This window comes from Haliaeetus albicilla, chromosome 4 (assembly GCF_947461875.1).
Source record: "Haliaeetus albicilla chromosome 4, bHalAlb1.1, whole genome shotgun sequence".
Taxonomy (NCBI): domain Eukaryota; kingdom Metazoa; phylum Chordata; class Aves; order Accipitriformes; family Accipitridae; genus Haliaeetus; species Haliaeetus albicilla.
The window spans coordinates 44388906-44407203 of NC_091486.1; the positions used below are offsets into that span (position 1 = coordinate 44388906).

The window sequence follows — 18298 nt, forward strand, 5'->3', positions numbered from 1 at the left end:
GGGGCGGGCCCGCGCAAGCGCAGCGGGAAGGGTGGGCGGGGCCCTGCCGCCGCCGCCATCAGCAGCATGAGCCTGGTGCTGCGGAACGCCCAGCGGGTCGTGCCGGTGCGCCGGGCCCCGCTCCGCCGCGCCGTGTGCGCCCTGCGGGCCGCCCTGGGCGCCTCCCGCTTCGACGTGGGGCTGGTCTGCGCCAGTAACGGGCTGATGCGGCGTCTCAACGGCGCATACCGGCAGCGCCCGGAGCCCACCGACGTCCTCTCCTTCCCCTTCCACCGGGTGGCGGCGGGGGAGCTGCCGCGGCCGAGCTGCCGCGACGAGTACAACCTGGGGGACATCTTCCTGGGGGTGGAGTACATCCACCAGCAGTGCCGCGCCACCGGGGAGGACTTCGACGGCGTCCTGGCGGTGAGCCCCGAGAGCGATCAACTCGGTGTTTTTAAAACTTACTTATTTTAACTGGTGAGCCCGGGCACTGCCTGATCTTCAGTCGTTTTACGTGCAGAGTACTGGCTCTTCCCGGCTGGTTCCGGCAGATAACCTAGTGCGGCGGGGTCAGCCCCCTGTCGGCGCCGCGGCTGTCCGCCCTACGGGAGAGCTGCTGCCGCTGGGCTCGCGTTTGTAACGCGCCTCCCTCGTTCTTCCCCCTCGCACAGGTGACAGCAGCCCACGGGTTGTGCCATTTGCTCGGCTACCAGCACCGCACAGAAGGCGAGTGGCGACAGGTACGGCCATGCCCCGCAGCTGAGGGGGATTGGGGGGCGGGGGGGGGTGTCCAGCCTTGCGCGTCAGTCGTACCCGGCTGGAAAGAATCGCCCTTCCCCCCCCCCCCCCCCATATCCCCCCGCGACGGGGAACCGGGCGGGCGGCTCTGCGGAGCTGTGGCCGGCGCTGATGCCGGACGCCGCTAGCCCAGCCGGCGAAGCCCGCTGACGGCGGCCTCTCTCCCGCGCCCTCCTCACGCAGATGTACCAGAAGGAGGTGGAGATCCTGGAGGAGCTGAACCGGCTCACCGGCGCCAGCCTCCGGCCCCTGACCGCCGGCCTCTTCTGAGGGAGCCGCGTCGGGGACCCCCCTGCCGCCGCTTCCCGCCCCCCACACCGAGGGGCCGGGCCGCCGCCGGGGCCGCCCCGGACGTGGCGCGGCGCGGGGATGGCGGCGCAAGGCCCCGGCCGCCGCCTCCTGCCGCTGCTGCTGCTGCTGCTGCTGCTGGGCCTGGCCGCCCTCACCCTCCTGCCGTCTGCCGCCGCCCAGCCGCCGCCCGTCGCCCTCCGCGCCGGCCACGCCGCCTCCTCGCTGCCCGCCGCCGCCGCCGCGCCGCGCACCAGGTGAGGAGCGGCGCCCCCCCCTCCCCGCTCCGCCTCAGTCACCGTGGGCCCCGGCGGGGCCATGCCTGGGCCGCAGTCGCCCCGCTCGTCCCGGGCCAGTCCTGCCTGGCAGGGTCGGCCCCCGGGACCCTCCTCTCATCGCAGCCTCCTGCCTGGTGTGCCGAAGGGGCGCGGTGGGCTCCCCGCGCAGGTGAGCTGCCGTGTCTCTGAGACATCGGCTAGTGGGCACGTAAGGGTCCCTCCTTCACCCGCCGGTGCTGTTGGGGTCGTTTCTGGAAGATGCCGCCATCGCAGTTGTCTGGGGGCTTTCCTGCGCTGAGCGTGGCCTGGGGACCCCTGCCTGTCTGCCCTGTGGAGGGTGACGTGCCCTTTTCCGTGTCCCTCCTGAACGTGTCCTCCCGCCTTCGTGTTCAGCTCATAGGAATTAGCCTAGAGTAACGTGCCAGTTGTTTCACCATTCTCTCACCACACACCACGTTGCCCTCGGGACGAGCAAGACATCTGAGAGGTTCACTCCTTGGCCCTCCACATCCTGCAGGAGAGGCTCGTGGCATGTCCCACCTTGATGATGTCCCACAAGGAGAGTCTGGTGGCAGCCCCCCCAGCCCCTGCAGCACACACTGCTCTTGCCTGCCCTTACTTCATCCCCTTCCATCTTCTGAGTACCACAAACTCATGAAAGGGGAACAGCTTCCATCCCAATAGAGTTGTGTCACGTGATTGTGGGGTAAAAAAAAAAAACCATAAAAGTTTTAAACTCCCTGAAGTAATTATATTGCTTTGTTCTCCCCAGATACCTTTTGTATGATGTAAATCCTCCTGAAGGGTTCAACCTTCGCAGAGATGTCTACATTCGCATTGCTTCCCTTCTAAAGACCTTGCTGAAAAGTGAAAACTGGGTGTTAGTTCTGCCTCCCTGGGGACGTCTTTATCACTGGCAGAGCCCCGACATCCCTCAGGTTCGGATCCCTTGGTCCGAGTTCTTCGATCTCCCAAGCCTCAACAGGAACATCCCTGTCATTGAATACGAGCAGTTCCTTGCAGGTAGAGTATGGAATCATACAATCTAAATTGACTAAGTATTTCTTCACAGGTTTATCCTTATATGTGAAATAAAAAAAGTTAAAGGTGGCAAGAGGAGGGATGGGAAAGAATTGTGCTGAGTAACAAATGACTAGGGTGAAATAACCCAATTATTTGGCAGCTCTTTTGATGTAGCACTGTTGATCCCTCAACTTCCTAGGGACCCAGGAAAAAGACAGTTAATGCCTCTGGTTGAAGTCACAGATACTTCTGTGTAATTTTGGCCATAGTAACAACCCTGTAAGGAGAGAGAGGCAGCCTGCAGCTCTGTCTAAATACAGACAAGCCACCTTTTTCTGGAGGTGGTCGGACAGTAAAAGCTGTACACTGGGTTCTTCAGTGAGCTTACTTTTTCATCATCAATGCTGCACATACTCAAAGTACTTATCCCCTGCTTTTTGTGTACAGAATGGTATATAGGAGAAAGGCTTTTGTCCTGGTTTCAGCTGGGATAGAGTTAATTGTCTTCCTGGTAGCTGGTACAGTGCTATGTTTTGAGTTCAGTATGCGAAGAATGTTGATAACACTGATGTTTTCAGTTGTTGCTAAGTAGTGTTTAGACCAAGTCAAGGATTTTTCAGCTTCTCATGCCCAGCCAGTGAGAAGGCTGGAGAGGCACAAGAAGTTGGCACAGGACACAGCCAGGGCAGCTGGCCCAAACTGGCCAACGGTGTATTCCATACCATGGGACGTCCCATTTAGTATAGGAACTGGGGAGTGGGGGCGGGGGATCGCCCCTTGGGGACTAGCTGGGTGTCAGTCTGCGGGTGGTGAGCAACTGCACTGTGCATCGTTTGTATATTCCAATCCTTTTATTACTGCTGTAATTTTATTAGTGTTATCATTATTAGTTTCTTCTTTTCTGTTCTGTTAAACCGTTCTTATCTCAAGCCATGAGTTTTACTTATTTTCCCGATTTTCTCCCCCATCCCACTGGGGGGGGTGAGTGAGCGGCTGTGTGGTGCTTAGTTGCTGGCTGGGGTTAAACCACGACAGCTTTCCCTGAGAATACGGAAACCGTGAAGTTGGTTCCTTTAGGATTTAATGCCATGTTGAGCTAATCACCAAATACCAAAATCTGCAGCAGTGTCACAGACTTCTTCAGCAAAGGAAATCAAGGACACCAAATGTCGCACTTCTGTAGAGGGCTCTGAAGGGATTGTTGTCCCCTACTTTTCAGGAAAAAGTGTTTAGACACCTTGAAATTTAGGGGAAAAAGGGCTTGCACTTGTCATTTTCTTGGAGGCACTCTTCCCATAGCAGCTACCTACAGCATTGGCAACTTCTGTGCTTCGTGGTGTGTTTTACCCAGCTTTTAAATTTACATTTCCATGGCAATTCAGTTCTATTTGGCACATTAAATCACACATAGCTGGGTGGGAGTAGCAGATTGTCACATCCCCTGACCCTTGTAGCTTTTCTGCCTCACACAGAACTTCCTTTCCTTTTTTATAGGGAAAACAGGGAAGAGAGAGGGTAATGTAATGTTAGCATTTCTAGCAGATTTTTTAACTGCAAGTAATGCTAGTTCATACCTTTATCGTGTGATTTTTCATGCTCACAAACACTTTGCTTTGCCTTCTGCTCAGAGTCAGGTGGGCCCTTTATTGAACAGATTTATGTCCTACAAGGCTACGCAGAAGGATGGAAAGAAGGAACATGGGAAGAAAAAATAGATGAAAGGCCGTGCATTGATCAGCTTATGTACTCCAAAGACAAACATGAGTACTACAGGTAACAACTAGCAGTCCTTTCAGTCTTCTTTTTAGTTGTTTTCAATGAGACATTTGCCTACTCTAACAGAACTGACTTGTGAGGTTATTGTAGTGGTGTTGTCTGTGAATCTCTGGATGCTTGGGGTTCACTTTGGTTTTAAAACCCCATCAATAATAAAATGTGATATTGGTACTAGAAGATCTAATTTTAGAAAGTTGTTGTTTCACACAAAAACAGTATAAAGGAGCTGCCTGGTTTGTTTACATTATATATCATCTTTCTAGAGTGTACTGTTTATTTGTTTCATTATATATGGCATTAATTTAAAATACAAGCCTGTGATCCAATACTTTGTGTTCCCTTTCAGGGGATGGTTCTGGGGTTACGAGGAAACACGGGGCCTCCATGTCTCCTGTTTGTCTGTCCAAGGATCTGCCTCTATTGTGGCTCCCGTCCTTTTGAAGAACACTTCAGCACAGTGAGTTGCCTTGTATTACTATTTATTGTTGTATTGTGTGCTCACAAACCCATTGCCAGGTGGGAAGAGCAGGGGGAGCTTACAGGCTATGTCCCACTGTTGTGGTACTTCATCACTGAGTTATTGTAATCCATAAAATCATTACAAAATGAATTTACACCGTAAGTTAGGTTAAATGCTGCAGTGCTAAAACCTACAACGAAATAGCCTTGAGCTCCTCCTTCATATTCTTGCCACCAGCCTTGAGCTCCTTCGTATTCTTGCCACCCTGTGTTTACCTTTCCTTCCTTTACCATTTGATGCTGGCTCAGGAAGGAACGAACAGAGTGGAATCAGTGTTTCCCAAGCCCACATCTCAAATCACAAGGTGCAGTGCCTGGTCTCCTGTCATGTCCATCCTCAATAGTGTGACCCAGGTTTAGAGAAAGCAAGCAGCGTGTTTTGTCTTTCTGCTCTGAGATGCCACTAGGACAGTCAGAGGAAAGGAAAGCTCTTATACAAGTGATAGAGCATGCTTACATTATCCAAGTAGCAAAGTATTTCCAGTCAGCCGTGACCCTGTAACAACTGAAGACATTGTAGGAATGCAGAAGCTGCTGGGGTACAGGGGAGAACAGGAAGAGGAAATAATCACTGTCTATGAATACCTCAGGGGAATAAATCCACAGGAGAAACACAAACTGTGTAAGCTGAAGTGCAGTTTTGCCATGAGAGCAAAAAATAATCAAAAAATTTGACATCAATACAATTTAATTGGAAATGAGATGAAGGTTCCCCTAAGCAGAGCAGTGGGGATCTGTAGTACCTCCTGCTGGGAGAAGAGGAGGCAAAGTCCTGTTTTTAACAGGAATGTTGTTCTATTTGTAGGGGTTATACCGTAATCTTTGCCAGTGACAGCAGAAAACTAGATTAAATAAGCCATAGAGGTCTCCATGTTTAGCCCTATAGCTAACTCTTTCATCGCAACTGTCAAAGGTCTGGTGATGAGGAAGGTCAAGAGAAAAATTAGGAGTGGTGCCCAAGTATTCCTAACACACAGACAAGGTGCCTTATCCACAAGATCACATTTCTCAATCAGACACAAGTAGAAAGAAGTACCAACATAACAGCAATGTAAGGGCAGCTATAGTGGTTCATGTTAGAACTAGTGGTTCATGTTCAACTCAGTCTAGTTCAGTGTGTGAAATACAAGAGTGACTAAAATCAGATGTCTGGGGAAAAGTATAAGAACTGGGCAAGTGTGTGTAACGCCTCCCCTGTGTCCTGTCACACCCTTCAGATTTGTGGCTGTAGGGACCAAAGAGTCAGAAGTGATCTTCCTATCTTTTATATCCTTCAGTGAGTCCATGGATCTGTGCAAGCTTCCCTTTGAGCCCCCATGCACACTGTTAGCATGCACAAAGCCTTGGGACAAAAGCTAAAGGTTTTGCACCTTAACTGTGCATCCTATGAAAATCTACCTCCTTTTGTAACTTCTACCTGCAAGTTTCATCTAATGTCCCCTAGTTTGCGTAGTGGAAGAGACAGGGAACAAACAGCTCTTCCATATTCATTTCCATGCCATGCACGGTTTTACATCTCTCTATCATATTCCCCCTCAGTTGTTTCTGCAGTGTGAAGAGTCCTGGCTTCATTAGTTGTTCTTTGCATGAAAGCCATTCCACGCCTTTGGTCATCCTCGCTGCTATTCTCTGAACCGTTACAGTTCAGCTGGATCCTGCACACTGAGTGCAGGCAGACCCATTACATAGCGGTATAATGACGTTCTCTGTTTAGTGCTCTCTTCTTTTACTGGTAATTCCTAATATACAAGTTCCTTTTTTTTGACCTCTGACTGTTGCCTTGACATTTTCATCAAACTGTCCTCATTCCTGAGCATCAAGCCCTTCAGTTGTCAGATTGAGCCAGTATTTTTTTTACCAGATGCACTCTTATGGTAGATTTCATCTGCCACTTTATTGGCCAGTCATCAAACTTCTCTAATTCTTCACAACTGGCCTTTGTCTTTGCTGCTGTGAGCAATTTAAAATGATTGGCAAGCTGTGTCACCCCAAAGTTCACGCCTTTTTGTAGGTTGTTTAGGAATATGGTGAAAAGTAGGTCCCTTCCACTTGTGACCTCCCTCTACAATGAGAACTGGACATTTATCCTGATTTTTAAACTTTTTTTAATCCATGCAAGGACATTCCCTCCTGTGCCATTGCTGTTAAGTTTTCTTAAAAGCCTTAATGAAGGCTGTCGGGAAGTCCTGGTAGGCAATGTCAATGAGATTTCCCTTATTGGCATGTGTGCTTATGTCTTCAGACTACACTGATTGTTCAGACTTCAGAGCTCCATGTTAATACTTCTCCAATTTACTTTAGGTATCCATTAATTCTGTTTCTTTATAATAGCTGCTATTAAGTTGTCTAGTACTGACAGGTTTACCACTATGTTGCATCCCAGACCTCCCCAAAATGTGTTTTTAGAAAATTGACATCACATTTGCTATGTTGCAGTTTTAAGCAAGAAGTTGCATACCAGAATTAGTTGTGCAGCTGTTTCATCCTTAAGTTCCTTGACAACTGTTGAGTGAATACTGCCTGGTGTTGGCCATTTGTTGGTTCACTTTGTCTAGCTGTTCCATCGCTGGACGCTTCCTATGGATGCTTTGGTTTGAGGTGCGTCCTCTGAGTTCCCCTGTAAAAAGTAGTTCTGGCACGTGAATCCTCCCAGCTCCTCTACCTAGCGCACAGCTACAAAAAATTACATTAGCTGTTCCTGTCATGACAGTACTGTCTCTTAAGTGCTTGTTAAGCCTTTAATTTCCTTTTTCTTTCTTTTGGAAGGAAGATTTGTCATTAGATTGAAGGCCTTTATTTCTGGTTGCTCAAATTTCTTTTTTGACCTTCTTTATTGTCTTTTTCTGTTTAACTTCATGGAGTTTGAGCCTTTTTTTTCTTCACTTGGACACTACTTCTGCATTTTTGCCTAGTCCTGTTTTTGAAACTGAATGCAACCGCAGTAGCTTTCCTTTGGCCATTGTTGATCCAGCAGGATGTTGAAGATGAGTACATTTATGGCCACTGTCACAGAGTAGCTCTTCCACTGCGAGATTTTGGTCCATGACTTGCTGCTGCTCAAGATGATGTCAGGAGCTGCTCCCTACCCAGTTGGTTCATAGAACTGTCAAAGACAGTGTCTCAATCTGCGGTTGCTTAGTCACCTCCTGCTATGATACTTGCCCAACCTACCTGGGGCTAGTTCACATCTCCAGTGGGTATGGTGACTTGTGCACCATGGCGTCTCAGATCTCCCATATGGCCCTTTTGGCCAGACAATCTGTTGTAAGGTCCTAGTACCGTATTATTACTCTTCAGGTGTGCTCACTTACAGGAATCTTCTGGATACATTTAGTTTATTAATTTGATTCACCTCCAAGCTTCCTGTTAAATGCAGTGCTGCTTCTCTACTAGCACAGTCTAGTCTATTTTCCAGATTATTTGTAGCCTGATGTGCAAGTGTCCAGCTGATTGTCAGCAGTGATAATCTAAAGCTGATTGGTTATGTCCTTCCTCTCGTTTTAGTAGAAGAAGGTCCAGATAATGGCTTTGATTCCCTTCAGCAGAAGCATTTCTCTGAGTGTTCACTCATATTCAGTGTTCTCAGAGCACAAACTAAACCTATATCCCGTATGCTCTTGGATACTCAAAACTCAAAAGAAACTTCTGCTTCAAATCTCTTCTGCTTCTTAGAACTTGGATAGTGCAGTTATGTTTCCAGTACACAATCCTGAACTGTGTGTATTTAAGAAAAGCATGGGCTGTTTTCATGTTATGCGGACTTGCCTCATGTTTAATTTTTTAAATTTGTGCTCAGTTGCTAACACACGTTTTTGTAGTGTCTGTGTGTTCTTTGATTTGTTGCTTTACTGTAGGACACTTTATTCCACACCTTCTCTGGTTTTGCTTTTGTGAGCATGACTCAGGCTTCTTCCAAGAAGCTCTCAGGTGCTCCAAGGCTAAGCATCACCTCATAGGTTGCTTCTCCCCTTTGGATCACTCTCATTCTCAGCAATCTTATTTCCCCTGCAGCAACTACTGTGAGGACTATGTGAGGGATTGTTAATGCTTGTTTGTGTTTAACTGTCAGAATTAAGAGTATCATTTATTAAGGAAGAGAGCAGGAACACACAGTGGCATAGTTCCCTTCTCTCCTCAGCAGGCTATGGGTCACAGTTGGCTTTATACAGAACAGATTGGCAGCCTATCCCTCATTCCTTGTGCTCCCTTTGCAAACAGATCATTGTCTGTGCTTTATCCTGGCTACTGTATAAAGAAACATCGTAATGTAAACTCTATTCCTAGGGGAACTGCACTCAGTTTTACAATTTTTAATAGGTCAGTGATGTTAGACAGAGCTGAAAACCTTCTTCATGACCACTACGGAGGGAAAGATTATTGGAATGTGAGTATTTTCCAGTTAGCTTCTCTAGACTTTCTACTTGGTTCTGATAAAAATTCAATAACCGATATGTGCTTCAGTTTTGCCTCGGGTTTCTTTTGTTGAAAGTAACTTGTGTCTTATGTTTCGGCAGTGTATGCTAAAGATGGTCTTCAGGCTGCTGCAGATTAATGTAATGCAGGAATTTGTCCTGGTGTCTTGTCCCCAAAGACTCAGTGTTGCAGGGTATGCTGTTTAGAAGGACCTCCCCTATGCAACACATCTGCAATCAGAAGGGAACTGCCTTAGTGCAGTTTCTTGTCTAGTCAGCCTAAAGATGAGACTTTTTCAAAAGAATTCCTGAAAGTGCTCAATATTGTCCTAACTGTCTCCCCATTGGCTTTGATGGCAAAATTCCCACAGGTTTCAAGGTAACACTGAGCACTTTGGGAGACCCTACCCAAGAGTCTGGGGTAAAATAATTCCTGTGGGAAAAGTTTTAAGACAAAGTTAAAGGTTCAGCCGCAGGAAAATGGAACACAATATGGAGTGCTTGATGTAATTAAAATTTCTAAGAGAAAGTGACTCTTATGATAGTACAAAACAAGTTACATAGACCTCCGTCTTGTAAGTTATAAACATCTGGCTATTCACTTTGTATGGGGCATATTTTCAGAAATGGACCAAACAGTAATTTTCTAACTATGAATTTTTCATTGAGATTGACTTTCCAAACAGAGAAATGCAACCCACATATAATTTCTGAGTCTGACTTGTAGTCTGTAAAAGCAGATGTGAAATCCATATGGATCCATAACACACATTTCTTAACAGTTGGCACTTCAAACATTGTCTCAATGATTTAAACTTGTCTCAAAATTGTTTAAAACTTTCTGGAAAATACTCCTCCTTTTTTTTTAATTTCAATTTTAACTACCTGCATGATTTTTGGTGTCATTTTTTTCTTAATAACTCTCTGGATAACATCTGGAGTTCTTTATAAATCTTGCTAACAGATGCCCTCTTGTCTCAAAGTTTTTAAATTGTAACAAGCCAGCTTCCCTTTGCAACCAATCTACATCTTCGGTGTCCAAAAATATTTGAGTTTAATATTAAGCCACATTGCTCTCACTGTTGTGACCATTTTTGTCTAGACTTCTCTACCACTGCAAGCTGAAAGGTATTGTTTTGGGATTCTTAATGGTTGAATGATCATGGAGCAGGAAAGATCTCTCAAAATGGTTTAGGAGCAACTGTTGAATCCCTTGAAGAGCATCAGTGTACCACATAGACCATATGAGTGCTTTACCATCTATGTGGAAGCAGAAAGTTCTCTAAGGACCACTCTAGAAAAGCCAGCAGTTTTGCACTTGGTTTCACCATTTTGAGGGGACGATCTCAAAGAATTAGAGGTTCTGTGCCATTAATTCATGTACACAAAAGGAAGCATAACCAACACTGATTTTGTTTGTGTGTTTGTCTGTTTTCCCTAACTTAGACTCACAGAAGAATTTAGGTGGGGAGGTGTCTCGGCAGCCCTGCCTCGAGGTTTGCACTCCAGAACTTGATCTGGTGATTTGAGGCTGTGTTCAGCTGAAGGTGGAAAGTCCCCACAGATGGAGATCCACCACCTCTCTGGGGCCTGTCCCATGGCTGTGCCACTCCTGTGGGCAAGAGGTGTTGCCTGACATCCAAATAAAAGTTGCCTTGCTGCAGCTTGGGCCCATGGCTTCTTGGCTTTTTCCATGCACCTGTGGGAAGCAACTCTTCCTTCTCACATACAAAAAGGGAGAAGCAGCAAAACTTGGAGGTAGTTGGAAAGGGTGGCAATATTGCATATCTAGATTTGAAACATACACTTTAAATAAGAGGTTAACCAGGTACAGAGATCATCCACTTAGAAAGTGCATCAGTAGCGGTTCACATATTCATCTGTTTTCTCCTTTATGTATGCTGTTGCAAAATAAGTGTTCACCCAGAACAGCTGCTGTCAGAGGAGTGCTTTGTGCCTGGGAAACACTTGGCACAGCATACTGTGTGGGTGCCAAACACGACATAGCAGTCATGCAAGCCATCATGATGAGGTTTAGAGGTGTTTGACACAAACATAGCATTCAAAGATGTTTATTGTCCTCCCCAGTGCACTGCACTGCCATGGGTTGTGTACGCATGTTTGCTGCCTCTTGGGCATACTGTGTTCACATCTTGGGTAAGGTACCCCGTGACTTGACTCGACAGGATGGTATTGTGTTGACATATTACAAAAAGGAGGGAAAATGTCTTTCTTGGAACTGCAGCGTGAGCGTTCTGCAGCAGGCTGTGCACTTCCTCCCTTAATATAAAAGTTTTGCGGAAGGATTTGGGATGGGATTTAGAAAGCCAGCGGTGATCTCTTTAAATATGCTAGAAGAGTAGGCTTTGTACTGCTATTAAATATTTAGAGGGGCTTGGATCTCCAGGTACCAGTGTGATGGATCTTACAGAAGACTAAATTGCTCTGTGTCTTAAGTGAATAGTATGGAGGAGTAACCAGTTCAACCACAGCGAATTTGGCACATGGAGAAATAGCTGCTCTGGGAAAAGCTGAAAAAAGGCTGGCAGATTCTAGTTCCTGTCTCTTGTGCCTTCGCCTTGCTGTAGCAGATCGGTGTGACTGTCTTGGAGTACCAGTAACGCTCTGCCTGGCTTCTCCACTGTGTAGCAAACTCTGTCCACTGTGGGCTTCACCGTGCTGAGAAAAGAGAGGCCATTGGAAACTGAAGAGGAGTGTTTTAGTTGCACCTTCTTTGGTGCCCATCACACGACAGACTACAGACTTGTATAAAATTAGGAATTAGACCAAATTGCCAAGTGTCCTTTGTAAGCGGTGTAAGTCACATGGGATCTCTTTAGTTCTGATGTGTGTGCCTGTTAATAAGAAGGCTGTGTGTGACTGTGTGCAGTGGTAACTGCATCACAAAATCTTTGAAAGAGGTTATCCACAGGTGAAGAAAATAATGCCTTTTTCATCACTTTTCCACTGAATTTGATAGGAGTGTCTGTGGCTAGATGCGTGATTTTTTTTAAGCAGGTTTTATTCTTACGGGTGTTTTGCAAGTTAAAGTCTTTGCCTAGCTTTTGTTTCCAAAGGTGAGGTATATTGCTAGAGTGTTTAATTTGGTATATTATGTGTTCTGCTGGGAACTACAGTCTACTCCATACTCCTATGTATTGCAGGGTCAGATGAGTATGCTGGTTATATATGTGGTTATGATTAGAATTAACCGGTTAAGGCTTAGATGAAAGGTTAGAAATTGTTGCTTGTAGTGCTGCATGGATGGGATGTATCAGAAGTAACTGCAGCCTGGAAGCTCTGTGTATGTGAAACTATCTCCATTTAGTAATTTTTAGCTCTCCCTTTTTCTGACGCGGCATCTGCTCTTATTCCAACAGACCCGTCGGAGCATGGTGTTTGCTAAACACCTCCGAGTAGTGGGAGACAAGTTTAGAAACAAATATCTTCAATCCACAGATGAGGCAGACAGGACTCATTACAAGGAGGACTGGACACAGATGAAGGTAAAATCATAACAGTCTGTTTCCCGTAACAAATGTAGTAATTTTTTCTTTTTATTTGTGTACTCCTGGCTGTACACTACAGGGAATATCGGAAGATACTTGTGAATCTAGCTCTTCCTGCTCAGATCGAGGTGGATGTGCATGTTCCTATTGTACCCTCTTCTCCCCGCGTGACATGAGTCTGTTGAGATGTGGCTGACTGGTTCTGGGTGCCAGATTTCTGTTACCCTCATTTAACTAAAGGAAGCTTGTATTTCTTCTTGTATTCAGCATCATCTGTGGGTGTAAAGTTCAGCTGCAAACTGTCAGTTGTGCATTTGGTCAAGGAGAGCAATTTTTGCTTACAAAGATTTTGCACTCTAGTTTCTCTTGTATGATGCAGGCCACCCAAGATCAACACTGTCCTGGTCTCAGCTGGAATAGAGCTAATTTTCTTTCTAGTAGCTGGTATAGTGCTATGTCTTGGATTCAGTATGAGAAGAATGTTGATAACACACTGATGTTTTCAGTTGTTGCTAAGTAGTGTTTAGACCAAGTCAAGGATTTTTCAGCTTCTCATGCCCAGCCAGTGAGAAGGCTGGAGGGGCATAAGAAGTTGGAAGGGGACACAGCCGGGACAGCTGGCCCAAAGTGGCCAAAGGAGTATTCCATACCATTTGACGTCATGCCCAGTATATAAACTGGGGGGCAGTTGACCTGGGGGGATGGCTGCTCGGGAACTAACTGGGCATCAGTCAGTGACTGGTGAGCAATTGCATTGTGCATCACTTGTTTTGTGTATTCCAATTCTTTTTATTATTAGTGTCATTTTATTATTCTTATTACTATCATTATTAGTTTCTTTCTTTATGTTCTATTAAACTGTTCTCTCAACCCATGAGTTTTACTGGTTTTTTTTCCCCGATTCTCTCCCCCATCCCACTGGGTGGGGGAGGATTGGCTGCACGGTGCTTAGTTACTGGCTGGGGTTAAACCACAACAAACATATTGCAGTAAGTGTCCAAAAATACTGCAAATCCATACCTTAAAATTACTTTCTGCAGCTAGAGTAATTCAGTGCCTTATCCAGAGATTATGCATTCAGGCCTTTTCAGTGTGAATGAATAGTGGTGCTCTCAAGTCTTAAAGTTTCTTGATCTTTCTCTCTTAGGTTAAGATGGGCACAGCTCTAGGTGGTCCATACCTTGGGGTTCATCTCAGAAGGAAAGACTTCATTTGGGGTCACAGAGAAGACGTGCCTTCCCTGCAAGGAGCAGTAAAGAAAATACGCAGCCTCTTGGAGATGCATAAACTTGAAAAAGTTTTTGTAGCCACTGATGCTGTCGAGGAGGGTAGGCAGATTATAGTCAGTTTAGGATTGATAACTTTTGACAGTGAGTGCAGGAATTACCACTTTGTTGTTGACTGGAAGTTCACATGCCTCCATAACTGAACGCGGAATTGAATAAGATTGGGCAGCCGTTTCCTTCCAGCTTGAATAGCTGGTATCCAACCATTCATATGGTATTTCCCATAGGAGGTTTGACGGTCTCAACAATAGGAAATTGGGAATTGATTTTGCCTGTTCCTCCTCCTCTTTCTTCCATCCCACCTTTTTTCTTAGCATTTCAGAGACTCTTGGACATGCCGGTGGGAAGGGTCCTCTGAAGTCTACCACCCAGCCTTCCCCTTGGCTGCCCCCAACACCAGACTGGGGTGGACCTGGCTGTGTGTGGCCAAGGCTTAGAAACCCCCAAGGGTGGGGTTCCCCCCCCCAGGCCTTATCCCAGGGCTGCACCTCCATCCTGGTAGTATCTGTGGACCTGTTTCAATGCATGATGTTAGAATAACCCTGCAGGCTGCGATAACTAAGTTTGCTGTCAAGAAAGGCCTCTTGGTACACCTATCCTGGAGGATTAGACAGCGAGGCTAGTCCAGAGGCTAGTGGTAGCATCTGTTCTACCCCTTGCAGGCTTCCCCACCCCCTGAGAACTGCCCCCCTCGGCATCGTGTCTGTGCCTCACTGGCTCCCCTCACTAGGCTCACCTACAATACTCTGACATTTGGCAAACGAGTTGTAAAATTTGTAGGTGGATTTTGATTTCTCTTCCTTTGTAACTGTTTGCCTACGGTCTCCTTAAAAACTTACATTTTATGCCAGCAGCAAGTTGCTCTTTATAACGTAAAAATAAATTTTCATCTTTCCCTTTTTCAGAGATTGAATTGCTCAAGAAACTGCTGCCTGAGATGGTGAGGTTTGAACCCTCTTGGGAGGAGCTGGAACTCTACAAAGATGGGGGCTTGGCCGTGATCGACCAGTGGATCTGCGCACATGCAAGGTACTGAATTTGCGTTTTCTTTGAGGAGCCAAATCTTACTGTTACAAAACTGAATTTTGTTTTTGACCCAGATATAGTTGTTTACAAATCATGTATGACAAGATATTATATAACTGATATATATAATAGTTACATTATTATATATATATGATAATTTCATTATTGTATCATTTCAGTGAACATTAAAGTTTATTGGACTGAAATCACTTGCATTTTAAAAACTGGCCCCCTTCACAAACCCATTCTGATCTTTTTTTCACAGGTATTTTATAGGCACCTCAGTTTCAACATTTTCCTTCCGGATCCATGAGGAAAGGGAGATCTTGGGATTTGATCCAAAAACAACTTACAACCGATTTTGTGGTGAAAGAGAGAAAAACTGTGAGCAACCAACTCACTGGAAAATTGTATACTAAAATACAGAGAAATGCAAGGACTTCAGTAGTGGTGAGCTCAAAAGAACAAGGAAAAACTATGAGGAAATACTTCCCTTTGACCAAACTGCAACTCAGTCTTCTACCCTCTTCTTGGTGTTTACTTGACATTTGGGGTTTGAAATATAAGCAATATTCATCTTCTTAGTCAGGCATTGATGGGAGTGAGAAAAATGAAGTCAGCTTGGGATCCAGTTCTCAGCATAGCTAGGATTGGAGGACAATACCAGGCACTGCAATTGAGACTTGAAAGACAAAACTTTGTCCTGAAACTGAGTAGCAAGTGAATTAAGTCATGGCTTTCTTTGGAGTTCTGAGCAAGAAGGACAACAGTTTTAACTTTTATAAATTTAACACAGCTGTGGTCTGTACTGCATTTCTGTCTTTATTTTCTGATCAGTTCAGTGTTTGCCTCTCTGGTTGCAAAAAATATGTCTTGGTTTTCTAACCTGCGCTACATGAGCTGCAGATTGTGTGTAAACTCTGTTGTTCCTTGGGGAAACCTTCCCTTTTCAGATAGCAATTTGTCGACATTCAAATGGTCTGATGCAATCAGTGCTCAATAAAAGAAGAGGAGGTTGTACTTCTACCTGAACACCACCTGCTTCTAATAGCAGTCTCAGTGGGTCTGTGCTGAGAGAGTCACAAAGATGGGGCTTGCAGGGTGGTAAAAGAAAGGTTATGTTTCTTATGTTTTACCTTTACAAAGGAAACTTTTTCCCCCCATCGTCCTCCCAAAGGCCTGTTCAGTTGGACTGATGCAAAAGTCAGCATCCTTTTGGGATCACCCAGTCGCTCAGTTCAGTGGTGGTGATGCTTTGCTAGGGAGCATGCCAAAAGGCCTTTCAAGTTTCCACATCAGTTAAATAGATCGTCCCAGTAGTTCAACAAATGAATTTTCTACATTTCTGCTTTCAGTTTATGTAAGGGAGGAAACCGAGGACAATCACAGTTAAGCAAAGGTCACTGGGCCTTGAGTTAACGTGTGTAAGCCTAGCAGCTGGAAACCTTGTAGGTGAGGTTGTGCTCTGATGGAGGTGGCTGGCTGGTGGTACAGGGGAAGACCCCTGTGCTACACCACCAGCCAGAGGGAAAGTGCAGCTCCCATTTGAGAAGGGTTTTGTATGAGTATCAATTCTAGCTCTTGCAGTCTCCTGCTATGTAGAATTGTCTGCTGGGAAGTATTCTGCTCCGTTCTGTGCTTCAGGTCAACATGGCCCCGTTAAGCAGGAGAAACCTTTTTCAAAAGTGGACGAGGAGACAGATTTCAAAAAGCAAAGCAGACATTTTTCCTTAAAGTCAGTTTTACCAGATTACCTTGCTGTGAGCAGACCCTTCACTTGCTCTTTCCTCTTGGCTTGAGTAGGAATATATATAACCCTCCTGCACTGTGCAGTGGACGTTTCACAGATGCTTCCACACAGTGAGGTGGTTTCTTCCTGTGCAACTGCGGCGGAAGCTGTGAAGGCTTCTCAGACAGTTGTAGCAGCAGCTCTCCTGTTCTTACCAGCTGTTTATTGTATCTCTGTGCAGCAGCTGAGCCTCTCTGGTGACAAAGCGGGGAGCCCAGCATTTCAAAGCAGTGCCTTTTCCCACCAAGTCTAATGTTCTCATTTAGCCTGTGTGGTATGTAAAGCGATGGTGGCATTTTACGTGTAATGTATACCTCATTAAGAAAAATAAAAAGCTTTGTAGCATTTTATGTGATGTGTCCATGCTTCTTACTTTTTTTAACAGTGTATTTTGCTGTCTCCTGGCTTCATAGCATTGGACTCCAGTGTAGGAGAAACTTGGATGAAACCTGCATGCCCTGACAAGGTTTTTCTCATTGTCCGGTGAGGTACTGCAGTAGCAAGTGTAGCTGGCATTACCCTTCTTGGCACTGGGAGACTTGTCGTGGTTTAACCCCAGCCAGTAACTAAGCACCATGCAGCTGCTCACTTACTCCCCCCCCATCCAGTGGGATGGGGGAGAGAATTGGGGAAGAAAAAGTATAACTCGTGGGTTGAGAGAAGAACAGTTTAATAGGACAGAAAATGACAATAATAATAAAAGAATTGGAATATACAAAACAAGTGATGCACAATGCAATTGCTCACCAGTTGCTGACACCCAGTTAGTTCCTGAGCAGCCATCCCCCCAGGTCAACTGCCCCCCAGTTTATATACTGGGCATGACATCACATGGTATGGAATACTCCTTTGGCCACTTTGGGCCAGCTGTCCTGGCTGTGTCCCCTCCCAACTTCTTATGCCCCTCCAGCCTTCTCACTGGCTGGGCATGAGAAGCTGAAAAATCCTTGACTTGGTCTAAACACTACTTAGCAACAACTGAAAACATCAGTGTGTTATCAACATTCTTCTCATACTGAATCCAAGACATAGCACTATACCAGCTACTAGGAATAAAATTAACCCTATCCCAGCCAAAGCCAGGACAAGACTGCTTCTAGTAAATCTTGGTGGCCCCCACTGCAAGATGGATGTAGAGAAACAGGAGAGAGTCCAGAGGAAGGCTGCTATAACCATTGGTGGCTGGAGTATGTGGCATATGAGGAAAGGAGGAGAGAGCCGGACTTTTTCAGCCTGGCAAAGGAAGGTGAAAGAAGGATCTAACTGTTGTCTTTCCCTACATAAAAGGGGTCACAGAGAAGGCACAGCTGGGCCTTTCTCAGAGGTGCACAGCAGAAGCACAGGAAGCTGCAGGGACAACCTGCCACAAGGGAACTTTGCTTGGGCATGAGGTACAGCTGCTCACCCCCTGCCCCAGAGCTGCGCAGTCCTGGGACAGGGCCTGGAGAGGAGCGGTGGGTCTTTTGGCTGTGCTGTTTCAGCTTCGCTGAAAGAGTCAAAAGCTCATGTGCAAGTAGATTGTACAGAAATGACATCCACCTTTCTGGCTCAAATAGAAAATGGGGATTAGAGAGACAAGATGTACACGAATTCATACGCACAAATACATACA

At 45.9% G+C, this 18298-nt stretch overlaps 2 protein-coding genes across 3 annotated transcripts; both read left to right on the forward strand.

Moving 5' to 3' along the window:
• Positions 1–40: 40 nt before the first annotated feature.
• On the forward strand, positions 41–1103 carry YBEY (ybeY metalloendoribonuclease). Of its 2 annotated transcripts, none has more exons than XR_011324456.1 (3): positions 41–459; positions 654–722; positions 964–1032. XR_011324456.1 is itself a non-coding variant. In XM_069782243.1 (3 exons), the coding sequence occupies exons 1-3, from the start codon at positions 67–69 to the stop codon at positions 1048–1050; spliced, it is 495 nt and encodes a 164-aa protein (XP_069638344.1). In that variant the 5' UTR covers positions 41–66; the 3' UTR covers positions 1051–1103. The 2 variants fall into 2 exon arrangements, 1 of the variants encoding a protein (XP_069638344.1); XM_069782243.1 differs by having other exon boundaries at positions 41–405; positions 964–1103.
• Positions 1104–1149: 46 nt separating this feature from the next.
• Positions 1150–17036, forward strand: POFUT2 (protein O-fucosyltransferase 2). Its single transcript, XM_069782242.1, has 9 exons — positions 1150–1325; positions 2119–2369; positions 3998–4142; positions 4492–4602; positions 8982–9048; positions 12457–12582; positions 13733–13913; positions 14777–14900; positions 15163–17036. Exons 1-9 carry the CDS (start codon positions 1150–1152, stop codon positions 15314–15316), a joined length of 1335 nt encoding a protein of 444 aa, XP_069638343.1. The 3' UTR covers positions 15317–17036.
• Positions 17037–18298: the final 1262 nt, after the last annotated feature.

Excerpts from the sequence above, each read along its gene's own strand:
- YBEY (XM_069782243.1), top strand. The coding sequence starts at position 67 with ATGAGCCTGGTGCTGCGGAACGCCCAGCGGGTCGTGCCGGTGCGCCGG. Across the intron at positions 406-653 it reads ACTTCGACGGCGTCCTGGCG|GTGACAGCAGCCCACGGGTT; the intron begins GTGAGCCCCGAG and ends CCCCTCGCACAG. Across the intron at positions 723-963 it reads CAGAAGGCGAGTGGCGACAG|ATGTACCAGAAGGAGGTGGA; the intron begins GTACGGCCATGC and ends CTCCTCACGCAG.
- POFUT2 (XM_069782242.1), top strand. The coding sequence starts at position 1,150 with ATGGCGGCGCAAGGCCCCGGCCGCCGCCTCCTGCCGCTGCTGCTGCTG. Across the intron at positions 2,370-3,997 it reads ATACGAGCAGTTCCTTGCAG|AGTCAGGTGGGCCCTTTATT; the intron begins GTAGAGTATGGA and ends CCTTCTGCTCAG. Across the intron at positions 13,914-14,776 it reads CACTGATGCTGTCGAGGAGG|AGATTGAATTGCTCAAGAAA; the intron begins GTAGGCAGATTA and ends TCCCTTTTTCAG.